The following is a 12,476-nucleotide window of genomic DNA, read 5'->3' as shown; positions in this document are numbered from 1 at the left end:
AAAAGATTTTTTATACTTGACTATTTTCTACATTAGCAAGGTAGGGTCATTAACAGAAAAAGAAAGGCCACATCTGTTCACATCCATTTGCTAGCTTTCATGTGTAATGCATCAAAACCACAGCTGCCTCTCCACAATCAGGTCCCACTGACATTTCCATGGTTTATTCCAAACACTTCACATGCCCTGGTTCAGTCCATTGACAGCATGTGACCCCTCTATATCATATCATTCCAATTCACACTATCCCATGCACACTTTTTATCCTCTTGCATGTTCAGTTCTCGATCATTCAAAATCTTTTTCACTATTTCCTCCACTTCTAACACGTATATCCTCTTTGTCAACCTTTCCTCAGTCATTCTTTTCATATGTTCGAACCATTTCAGTACACCCTCATCAGCTCTCTCAACTGCACTCTTTTTATTACCATACCTTTCTCTTACCCTTTCATTACTTGCTTGATCCAACCACCTAACACTATGTATTGTCTGCAAACATTTAATGTCCAACACATCCACCTTCCTCTACCCAGCCTTATTTATAGCCCACAGTTTTTGTGAGAGTTAGGCTCTGATTGAAAAAAAAAGTGAAGAGGTGGATGAGTTTGAAATGAAATGGCTGAGGATGATGCCTGGTATGAGACAGGTTGATCACATGAGCAATGACAGTATTCCTGCCTACCTATAAGTGCCTTTGTTGAGACTTAGCTAGAATGGTATCGCTAGTGCAGAGCCCTCTCTACATGTTTTGCTGGATGAATATGACTATTCTTTTCAGTGCCACCTGCAGTACATTATTATTTGTTCTCGGTTTATCTGTGATTAATTCCAACTACATGTCATGTAACCATTTAAATGTTCCTATAGTTGTTTCTTGCACATATCTTTTTTTATCCTTGCACTATATTGAGTTGTCATTTTACTTTACTCATTAGGCTGTCATTTATTTTCGTCTGATTTGTTTTCAGTATGTTCCATGGTGGTAAGTTGAATTTGACAGAAAACTGACCAGTGTGTACTGAAATGGTGTGTAAATATGGAAAGGATTATTCAGTAAAAGCTGACTAAGAGGATATATGTGTCAGAAGTGGAGGGAGCATGGGGGGGAAAGACCAAAAAGTTTTAAGGAAAGTGAGAAAGAGACTTAAAGACTAGGGTCTGAACTTTCAAGAAGGTGAAAGATAGGATAGAATGAATTAGTGTTGTGGTATATAGGGGGCAATATGCCATCAGTGTGCTGAACTAGGGCAAAGGAAGCAGTTGGGGAAAAACCATGGAATGGTTTGTTGGACATACCTGTGGATAGGGGACTCTGGTTTTGGTGCATTATACATCTCAGCTAGGGAATGGATGTGATAGATAATGCTATTTTATAACCTGTGGTTCCCTTCATTTCATCTGGGTTACAGCAGTGCTCATTCAGATACTCAATCCTGAGCCTTCAAGAACAGATAATTACTTAACTGTTTTTGCTTTTTTATCTGTTTGGACATTGATAGTACAAGAGGGGTAGGTCTCTAGCCCTTAATCCTACCCTCGTTAGTCACCTCATATTGTATGCTGGAGATGGTGAATAGTATTCTTACTCCTATATCCACAGAAATAAAGTATATAGATTATGATTTTTGAGTTGATAATGGAAGATCATTAACAACTTTTGTAGAAATTCTGGAATTCTTATTTTGTAAAAAGTCATCTGATGATTATCGTGTAACATAATCCATAATGAGTGCTGGGGTGTAATGATAATTCAACATTACTTAATTGTTTAGAATGATTTTTGATTATACAGGTCCTTTACTCTTTCTCACCTTCATCTTGTGTCACATACCTAGCACATTTTTTGTTTTTGAATCAAACATAAGTTTGCTAGTTATTTTTCTAGGTTTTGCTATTTCATGAAGTTCCTGATTGTCAGATCATATATTTTTTAATTGTAAAATATGTTCATGTATTATCTCAGCATTTTATTGATGACCTCTTAAAGGTGTGCTTTAAATGTTTTTTTTAATACACCTCTACTCATTTTTAAATGCACAGCCCCATACTTTGTTCTAAACAGGTAAATAAACATTCCCATACCATACTGTAAATAGGGAAATGAACAGTCCCATACCTGGCTAGACACAGGTGGATACGCAGTCCCATACCTGACTTAGCAAAGGTAAATACACAGTCCCATACCTCTCTCTACACAGCTAAATAAACATTTCCATACCTGACTCTATCTGGGTGAATATACAACCCCATACCTGGCTCAGCAAAGGTAAGTACATATTCCCATACTTGGTTTTGCATGCAGAGATACGCAGTCATAAAACTGGCTCCACACTTGTATACATAGTTTTATATCTAGTTCCACACTGATGAATACATGGTCTCATACCTCGCTCCACAGGTAAATGCACAGTCCCATACCTAGCTTCGCACAAATAGTTACACAGTCCCTTATCTGGCTCTACACAGGTAACTACACAGTTCCATACTAGGCTTTACACAAACAAATACACAGTACCATACCTGACTCTACACAAGTAAATACAGTCCCATATATGGCCCCTTTTTATATACTTTCTTGCATTCTTTCATTTTGTGTAAAAGTTTTTGGTAGTAGGAAGGAAAAGAAGGAAGTAACATATATGTCAGATATTCACAAATATAGAATTTTAGATTCATTGGTTGAAAAATTTTTGATTTTTTTCATACAGACAACTTCAATGTGCCATCTTTGGCTAGTGAAGAAAATTTCTACCAGAGGTACAGTATTCAAGGCCAGCGTCACCAGCGTTCGTACATGTATACTTACTCACAAGGTTCTGATTCTGTGACCTTCATTGCTGTTGATGCTTGTCTTCTGCCGGGGCCTAGGAGGCCTTTCAATTTTATTGGTAAGTTCATTAATGTCAGCTGGCATACAAATACCCATGAAAAAGAAGCACATGCCATTTCTTTTTCCAGTGGCGACATTGTTCATTTCTTTATATGTGAGAAGTCTTGTAGAATAGGATCCAGAAGTTATGCTTCCTTGATTAATGTGCACTTACCGACATGAAAACTCTTTTCAGTAATGTTTCTAACTTTCATCCATTCATCACTGTGTCCTCAAACTTAGTTTTTAATCATGCACATATTTTCATATCTTTTGTAATGCACACATACAGTCACCCATTATACATGTATGCACATACATCATGTTTGTCTGTGTTATTTTATTATACTTGCAGAATCTCACATAATACAAGTCACTTTGTGACAAACGGAAATTTGAACAGACATCCTTTTACATAGATACTTTCTCCCTGTAGTTTCATTGGGAATTCATTTATGTGGACCAGTTGAGGCCCATCTCCTTCTGTTCAAGTGAGTTTTCCAGTCTAATGAGTATTTAGAATACTGGTTAGCTGTTAGTATACATTATTTAACACATTTTTTTACTGTAATTTGCTTTAACAGAATACTACACAAAACACTGAGATATCATGATTTGAAATATGAAATACAGGGTGCTTAGTTTTACTTGAAAGAATATATTGGAAGTAGGAGAAGGTGCAAGCCAAGTGCTGCTGCATTGATAATTTGAGGGTGAACTAGTTAGTTTTTAGGGATACTATGGAAGGGGAGAGGGGCTAAGTGTTACCCTGTAGTATGTATGATAAGTAATGTCACTGGGAATATTGCTGACAAGTAATATTTTGTCTATCAACAGAACTGTGAGGAACTAAAGAAATGTAAGAAAGAGTTAGGATATTGTTAAATTGTACTTCATTAAACATATTCTCTCATACACTCAGAGAAATGGACTGATTGAGATAACATTGTGGATAAAGTAAGAGACTGTCCAAAGCTATTTTCTATAAAGAGTAAACTTTCAGTAAAAGGGCAGCTAATTAAACTTGGAGACTCAGAGGGAAAAGTTCTTAGGAGAATGATGAAATATAAGAGGAGTGAATAATAGATTTTAAAGTGTTTTCTCATTGAAGGACACTACTTCCCCAGTTATACCATGATGGGAGAGGAAGAAGTCATGGAAGGTATGTAAACTGACGGAAATGATATAGTAAGCCTCTTAAAACAACTTGATCTATATAATTCCCCTGACCTTGATGAAGTCTCCCCATGCATTCTGAAGGAATTTGCAGAGGCACCGGCTTGGCTCCTCTGAATATTTTTTATGTAGGTCACATGAGGAAAGGGATGTTCTGAAGGTACAGTAGAGGGCATTCTTTTTTTTCATAATGACTTATGTGGCAGAGTTAACCATATATCTATCTATCTATATCTCGATGCCCATTCCCTTCGGGGACTCGCTCAAGAGAGTGATCACAGCAGAAGCCTTCACAACTGGTAAACTCCATTGCCACTTTTTAGCCTTTAGTACCACACCCTTAACAGGCTCTGATAGGGCTCCTATCTAATCTTCCTACCAAATACTTCTTTGTAATGTGTTTGAAGCCCTAGCACAGTCTTTTCAGAGGCTCCTACCTAATGTTCCTACTAAATACTTCTACCTAATGTGTCTATGTAAAGTTCTGATCTATTACATCCACTTAATGCTCTCACCTAATGTTCCTACCTGCTACTTCTACCTAATTTTTCTGCTTGATGCTCCTGTTTAATTTTCCCACTTACCTGTTATATCTATTGCTCTTTTCATTTTGCCAAAAGGCAGGGCTAGAGCATAGCACTCACCACAGGAAAAATTTGGAGTATGGAGAATGAGTTAAGCGTTGTCAAGTGTTATGTGTGACAGGGAGCGATTGCATATTTGTGGACAGCATGCCGGCAGTCCATGTGTGGATGAAGCAGAAAGAAAAGACAACTACTTGTGTCAGAGGAGTGCAGCTTGACAACCACTGAAGTTATGGCTCTCAATGCAGCCGTTACCAACCCTTTCGATACTCAAGCAAGTAGTACTGGTAATAGACCTACCTGTTTGATGGCTCTGCTTACCATGCCTCCCTGCTTGGTGGCTGCTTACCACCTGTTGGGTAAAACATGCCTCAGTCGAAGGAAAAAAGTGCAAGAAAAAGAAAATGAAAATTGACCAGGCTTCATGAGTGTTTGTAGACCTGATTTTCAAAGGTAGAAAAGTTACAGGAAAAGATGGAAATAGGAAGAGAATTCCATAGCATAGCTGATGAAGGAAAGATCATAATGGCCAGTCTGCTTTGGCTGGTCTCCACAAAGAAACTGTGGGAAGCAGGTAGCCAGATGCATGTCTTGGGTCTAATCATTGGGAGTAGGGACACATGCAGACTGCTAATATTGTGCTTGTAGTAAAGCAAGGTGATAGGGAAATCACTTTGAACTACTGGCCTGTCTTGATAACAAGCATTGTTGGTTAAACTGGAAAAGATAATCACAGAGGCAATGAACAATTACTTACATAGGAGAAACTGAATCACTGAGTGGGAACAAAGTATCAGGGAAAGGAGGTCATGTATTACCAATCTTCCAGACATCTATAACTTGGATCAGAGGAATGGATGGATAACCTTTATGTTCCTGAACTGCCAAAAGGCTTTGATACTGCTCCAATGAAGATTGATATGGAAGTTTGAGCTACAAGCAGGAATGAGGTGCAGACTCCTTCACTGGATAAAAGATTATCTTTGTGGAAGGATGTAAAATACACAGGTAAGAAGCACATGCTAAAAGTGCGCTGGGGTCATAAGTGGCATGCATTGTCTTGGGCCCACTACCTTTCTTGATGCATATATTTGACTTGCCCATTGGACTGGACTCCTACCTAAACATGTTCATGGAAGATGGAATGTTTATCAGAGACATGAAGAATGATAATTACATAAGCTTGCAGGGGGACTTCGACAAACTCCAAACCCGATTAGGAAGTGTATTTTGAGAGTCATTTCTTAGTAAGTGCAAGGTAATGAGGATAGGAAGCAAATTACAGAAATCTTTGTGTGAAAGAAACTAAGAATTAACATTATGCCTTATCTGTTGCCAGAGCTGCACCAAAGGAGAATTGGAAAGGAGGCAGACTATCTGCTGGCTGATATTAGAATCACATTCAAGTGTATGGATAAGGATATGCTTGATAAACAATTCTTAACACATACAAAAATTGTAATATGCCTTACAAGCCAGAGTACCACCTAAAGGAGTACAGAGATCTCTTTGGCTTCAGAGAAAAGCAAATAAGATGGCACATGATTTAAGAGGACTTAGGGCTAAAAAGATTGCCTTCAAGGAGGATAGAAGGGAATGATCAATCTGATAACATCCCTCAATATTCTGAATCAGCTGGAAAATGTTGACAGCGAACAGTTCTTCAAGAGATGCAGTATCAGAGTAACCAAAGCCCATGACAAGAAGTTGAGCAGAAAAATAAAAAGTATGTAAGGAGTACTGGTTTAATGTCAGGTGATGGATGGTTGGAATAAACTAGTGAAAGAGACAGTAAATGCTGGCAGTTTACAAAGATTTATAAGACCACTTGATGGCAGGGAAATTTCAGAAGACAAGATCCCATGAGTGTACAAATACCATAGGTAATAAGAGTACAAATATGTAATTGCAGTGTCAATTCTCACACGATGAACCTATCTCACACCACAGGCATTTCATTTCCATGTCCCTTTTCATCCATTCTTTTGCATTCAAGGTCCAAGACTCACATCTGTACAAACTCTTAGGACTATTGTATCTCTTCAAACATACCCATCTATGCCTTAACAAATATAGATGTCTCCTTCCATACATGCCATAGTACAGTACAATCAGAACCTTAGCCCCCTTTTCCCACCCTATGACTCACATCCATACAGAATTGTTAGGACTACTACACCATCAAACATACCCGTATTTGCCCTAGCAGACACAAACCTCGCCTGCCACAAACTCCACAATCCACCCAGAACCTTAGCATCTATTTTTACTCAGTGGCTCACTTTGGCCTTCATTTTGGGAGATGAATGCATGATTGTAATTTGTGATAATGATAATGATAATTATGATATTGGTAATTATGATAGTAATGATAATTTATTATTATTATTATCATTATTATTATACTTTGTTTGCTGTCGCCCACATTAGTGAGGTAGCGCAAGGAAACAGACAAAAGAATGGCCCAACCCACCCACATACACATGTATATACATGAACGCCCACACACGCACATATACATACCTATGCATTTCAACGTATACATACACAGACAAATACATATATACGCATATGCACATGTTCTACATGCTACCTTCATCCATTGCCGCCACCACCCCACCACACATGAAATGGCACCCCCCTCCCCCCCACGTGCATACGAGGTAGTGCTAGGAAAAGACAACAAAGGCCACATTCGTTCACACTCAGTCTCTAGCTGTTATGTGTAATGCAGTGAAACCACAGCTCCCTTTCCACATGAAATGGTATAAAAAAAGATATATTATTACTGCTAGTGATAGCAGTAATAACATATCTTTTTTATAAACATATCTTTTTTATACCTGTTTGCTGTTGTCCATGTTAGTAAGATAGCTCTAGAAAAAGACAAAGAAATAGTGTCATTCACTCATATCCATACTCCAGAGTTGGTCTTAAACATGATTGAAATTCAACTTCAGCAAATGTAAAGAATTGAGGATGGAACATTTTGAAAGGCTGCTTCAATATGATTATTACCTAGCAGTAAATGATAAACTTCAAGATATTGTGTGTGGGAAGACCCTGGTAATAGACATTGTCTGTAACCTGTTGTCAGAGTCCCAAACAGTATAAGGAGAAAAGTTAAGGAAGCAAACTGTTTGCTGATAATTATCAAAATAGCTTTCAATTATATGGATATGGAAATATTTAGCAAACTAATCATATTCTATATGAAGTCATAACTAGAATATGCTTCTCAGGTTTGGTCATTGCACTTAGAAAGCACAAAGAGCTCATAAAGAGGGTCTAAAGGAGAGCAACAAAGATGGTACTAGAATTAAGGTGGTAATTTACAGAGAAAGGCTGGAGACTTTAAATTTACCCACCTTGTGAGAGGGAAGACTGAGGAGTGGCCTGATCACAACCTTAAAGTTCTTAAAAGAGATCGCCAGAGATGTAGGGTTAAAACACCAGAGGATGTAGCATGAAATTAAGTAAGGAAATTGTAGATAAGGATTTGAAGAAATACTTTTATAGCAAAATAGTGGTGGGTGAATGGAACATATTGACTGAGGACATGGTTAATGCAGACAGCATACATAAACTTCAGAGGCTGTATGATAGTAGTGAGTGTTCAAGAGATGAGGTCCCATGAGTGTAAAACTTGCCTCCCTGTACAGTAGAAATAGATAATTACAAATTTGTTAATTACACTCTCTCTCTGTCATGTGTAATGCACCAAAACCACGGCCTTCTATCCACAAACAGACCCCATAGACTTTTCTATGGTTTTCTGAGACCATTTCTTATGTCCTGGCTGGTTCATAATAATAATGACGTTAGCAAAACATACTGCAGTCTTAGTCATCTCACATGAAAAGAAAATAGTGTATGAGAGAAAGAATGAAGTTACTTAGATCTTCTGAGATATTTATAGATCTGACACCTAAAGGTAGAAGGGTTATAGGAAGAGGGAAAGTTAAAAGAGGGAAGAGAATACCACAACTTTGCTGTGTGAAGAAAAGAGTTATCATAATTGTTGATCCTTATGTGGCTGGTGTCTCCACACAGAAACTATGGGAAGTAACAGGCAGACATGTGCAATAGGTCTTAGTTTTGGTGGCAAGAACTTTTGGTGTCAACGCATGTGAGTGGTGGCAAAAATGATACATGTAGAATGGGGAGAGGGCAGCAACATCATAATGAACAGAAAGGGATGGTTGGAGGGAGGTGATATCTGAAGAATGAATGAGATGGGAGGCTTTTGATTCTGTTCTGGACAATAAACTATGAAGAAGAGGCACCCCAAATATGTGATTGGTACTCCTTACTAGGATTAATAAACTCTTGTGGCTAGGAAATAGCTACTCAAGTCAAAAATTGATTATGGCACTTATACAACACCCCCAACTTTGAGAAGCATATATTATGATGCTGATTATATAGGGTTTCCAGGATAGAGTGAGGGATATGATCATTTCCAACTCTTTGATGTTACTGCTGGAATGAATTATGGTATTGTGAAATTGAACATAGGGGAATGAGTGACATTTAGCAGGTATAGTTAGAAATTTTGTTTTAGCACTGTTGACTTAAACAGGTTACTGCTTCCCAATTCTGAAATGCAACACAGGTCCAAATTAAGAGAGATATTTTCAATACAAGAAGGAGAATGAGTATGAGAGTGAAGAGGGATGGGAAATGGAGTTGAAGTATGTAGGTTGGATTCATCAGCATAGGAGTTAATAGAGTACAAGTTGAAGAGAGACTGTTTATGGAGAGAAGAGAGTAGGTGTTAGGATAGAACCCATGGGTACACCACTGTGGTTAGGGTAAGAGAAGAGAGACTGTTTATGGAGAGAAGAGAGTAGCTGTTAGGATAGAACCCAGGGGTACACCACTGTGGTTAGGGTAAGAGGAGTAAGTCACCTCATCAGTGACTACTGCAATGGAGTGACATGAGAGATAGCTGTGCATTACTCTTAAGCAGTAGTGCGGTATTCCCTTTGGAGTTTATCCCCATATGCGATAGAAAATCAGATTCTTTCTTTCCCTTTGTGAAGTCATAGATTTGTATGCAATTGTGTGGAAAAAAGCAAATATCGGATGAAAATACACGAAAACATCATATACCTACCTTTGTTTTAGCCTGCTGGAGTGTGTGTAAGATGCAGTAGATCCTGGTGCCGGCAAGCCTGGTGTGATCTTTCCTCATCTAACAGTAAGAGGAATGGACATGGTGGTGTGGTTAGTTTTTCCCATCACTTTTTGTCACAATTTACACTGGTTTCTTATGCAGGTACAGTGTTGTTGGTGAATAAGATGAATGATTTTTAAAATAAGGTACACTTTAAGTGTTCATACTTGTACTTTTATGTACACAGTAAACTTAGTATGATTTTGTATACTACACTTTTATCTATATATATTTTCAGCACTCTGTTATTGATTTTAGTATTTATTTAGGGTATTCAAATTTCTGAAACAGTCATCAATACATAGATTAACACCACACTTCCAACATTGTATGCCAGCTAATTTTCTTTTTTGCTCTCATCGTATGGTGTATGTGCATGTATGGCATTGGCTCCAGCAAGTGTCATGACATACCTTCCTGGTTACCAGTCTGTCTGATGCATGGATGCCTGTACAAGGTTGATAAGGATGATGGCCTTGACCACCTGTGCCAGTCTTTCTGTATATGTAATCCCACTAAAATGACTCTCATAGTCACTTTTTCTTATTGTTTCTCGTGTTATTGTTTTTCACCATCCCTACCAACTGATGTGTACAGGTACTCCTCATCATTTGGGTCTCTCAATATTCCTCTTATTGTCTGTGAGGTCAGCATGTATGCATAACCTCAGGTTGATAGCTGTGCACTTACAAGGGTAGTTGTATGACTCTAAAGGAAACCATTCCTTTTCCTCGCACCTTCCTGGCAGTGGAAGAGACCTAAATGATTATCAATGGTATGAAGAGTCAGCTGGATATTTAGATACACAGGAAAAGTTAATTCATCCTGTAATGATAGGAGCATTTCTATAAAGATTGCTGGATGATGATGGAAGCACTTGAAGGGTTAAACAACAGGGAGAAGCAAGCAGAAAAACTAAAGAAGGAAAGTTTAGAATACAGACTTGTACCACACCCTGTCAAATGCTGTGGAGATGTCAAGGGCCTCAACAACAGATTTTCCAAAATCCCAGAGATGGGGGGACCAGCATTGAGTCAGTTAGGAGAGATCACCAGTATACCTTTCGTCACAGACATTTTATCAGTGATCAGCAAGAAGGGAATGAGATTCAAAGCATGTGAGAAAATCAGTTAAAGAGAGCTGCAAAGACTTTGGAGATTGCAGAAGTGAGAGCAATTGTGCAATAGTTGGATAGACAGCAGTAAAGCATACTTTCAAGGAGAAGGAGAGGTCTGTGAAGGCTTGTAGTGGTTTTAGGAAAGAGGAAATGCAATGTGGAAAGGAAGCTGTGAAAGTGAGTGAACTTAGAAAAGAGACTTCTGTGAGAGATACCATGAAAAATTGAGGCAAGAGTGTTGCAAGGTGGGAGAGGAAGTACATAGGTACCGGATATGCATAGTTGTAGGTTTATTATTATTTTTGACCAAATTGTTATGCAAAAAGTAGGGAGGGTACCCTATACACAAGTGATATTTTAGGGAAGTTGAACATAGTTACCAGATGCAGTGGACCTGTGTTATATCACATGAATGGGACTGAGAATTACTGCTATATACCTGAAGACTTTTTAAAAGACAGAAAAATATGTTGTACATATAATGTATATCTCAGAGTACAGAAATAATGTTAGAACTTGACAGATACCAAGAAAATAACAAATACATGGTGATTGAGCTCTCCATCACAGAAAACCTGCTGCCATGCCACCTTGGTGCTGGGCTGACTTGTCACCCATGCCACAGGTCATATTCGACCCTGGAGCTACAAGTCTCATTCACCCCTTGAGTAAACAAAGCATTACTCATTTTTGGCTTTCTTTTTGTTTTTGCTGTATCACCAAACAGTTTTAACTTTTTGCATAACTATTTCAACTTTACTTGACATTGCATTTCTTCCCCTCACATTACTATACTTCATCATTTCCAGAGACGATACATTTTCCCTCATTACTATATAGGCAGTACCTCTCTAATCCAGCCAGCACTCTGTGGACTGGCAACTTTCATGGTCTGACATTTTGAATCTGCCACCAGGGCAGCTTTGTTAGCAGCGCTAAGGCACCAAAATCTGTTTACACTGCAGCTGAGCTAAGTTTAAAGTTTTGGAAAACTTTGAAAGGTGCCAGGAGTACAGAATCTGATGATGCATTTGTGAAGTGGTTTAAATTCCGACATAATGAACATGTAAGCATTTCTGGGGAGATGCTTATCAAGCAGGCCAAAGTTTTTGATAGAGAACTAAAACTAGACCGTGACTGAATATTCACAAGGGTGGTTACACAAATTTAAGTGGATGGATAGAATTTCAGCACGTGTGTGGAGAAAAGCGTAGTGCTGATATGGAAGTTTGTAGTGTAAGGTTGTATAAAAAGAATCCATTCTCCATCAAACAACCAACAGCATTACATATAGAGCGAGAGAGAGTGTACAAGCTGGCTGCCTGGCTGAGACTGATGCAGCACAGGCTGGCTGCCTTGATGATGATAAGACAGCGGTAGTAACAAATGTTGACCAAAGCCAACTACCAACCTATGGTTGTTTGTTACATTACCTACTCGTCACAAAGCTGCAACAAAGTTTGTGGGTGAATTTGCACAGTTATTGGGAGCAGAAAACTTAGCCCCAGAACAAATGTATATTGCTAACGAATCTGCTCTGTATTGGTGT

General features: G+C 38.4%; 1 protein-coding gene across 1 annotated transcript in view; it reads left to right on the top strand.

Moving 5' to 3' along the window:
- LOC139759025 (transmembrane protein 62-like) overlaps nucleotides 1-12,476 on the top strand; it is a 163,448-nt gene that overhangs the window by 37,816 nt on the left and 113,156 nt on the right. Inside the window, exon 5 of the mRNA XM_071680919.1 lies at nucleotides 2,711-2,890. Coding sequence (XP_071537020.1) covers nucleotides 2,711-2,890 — 180 coding nt within the window. The remainder of the gene's footprint in view (nucleotides 1-2,710; nucleotides 2,891-12,476) is intronic.

This window comes from Panulirus ornatus, chromosome 32, assembly GCF_036320965.1.
Source record: "Panulirus ornatus isolate Po-2019 chromosome 32, ASM3632096v1, whole genome shotgun sequence".
Classification (NCBI taxonomy): domain Eukaryota; kingdom Metazoa; phylum Arthropoda; class Malacostraca; order Decapoda; family Palinuridae; genus Panulirus; species Panulirus ornatus.
This window is presented reverse-complemented; position numbering and strand designations above follow the sequence as displayed.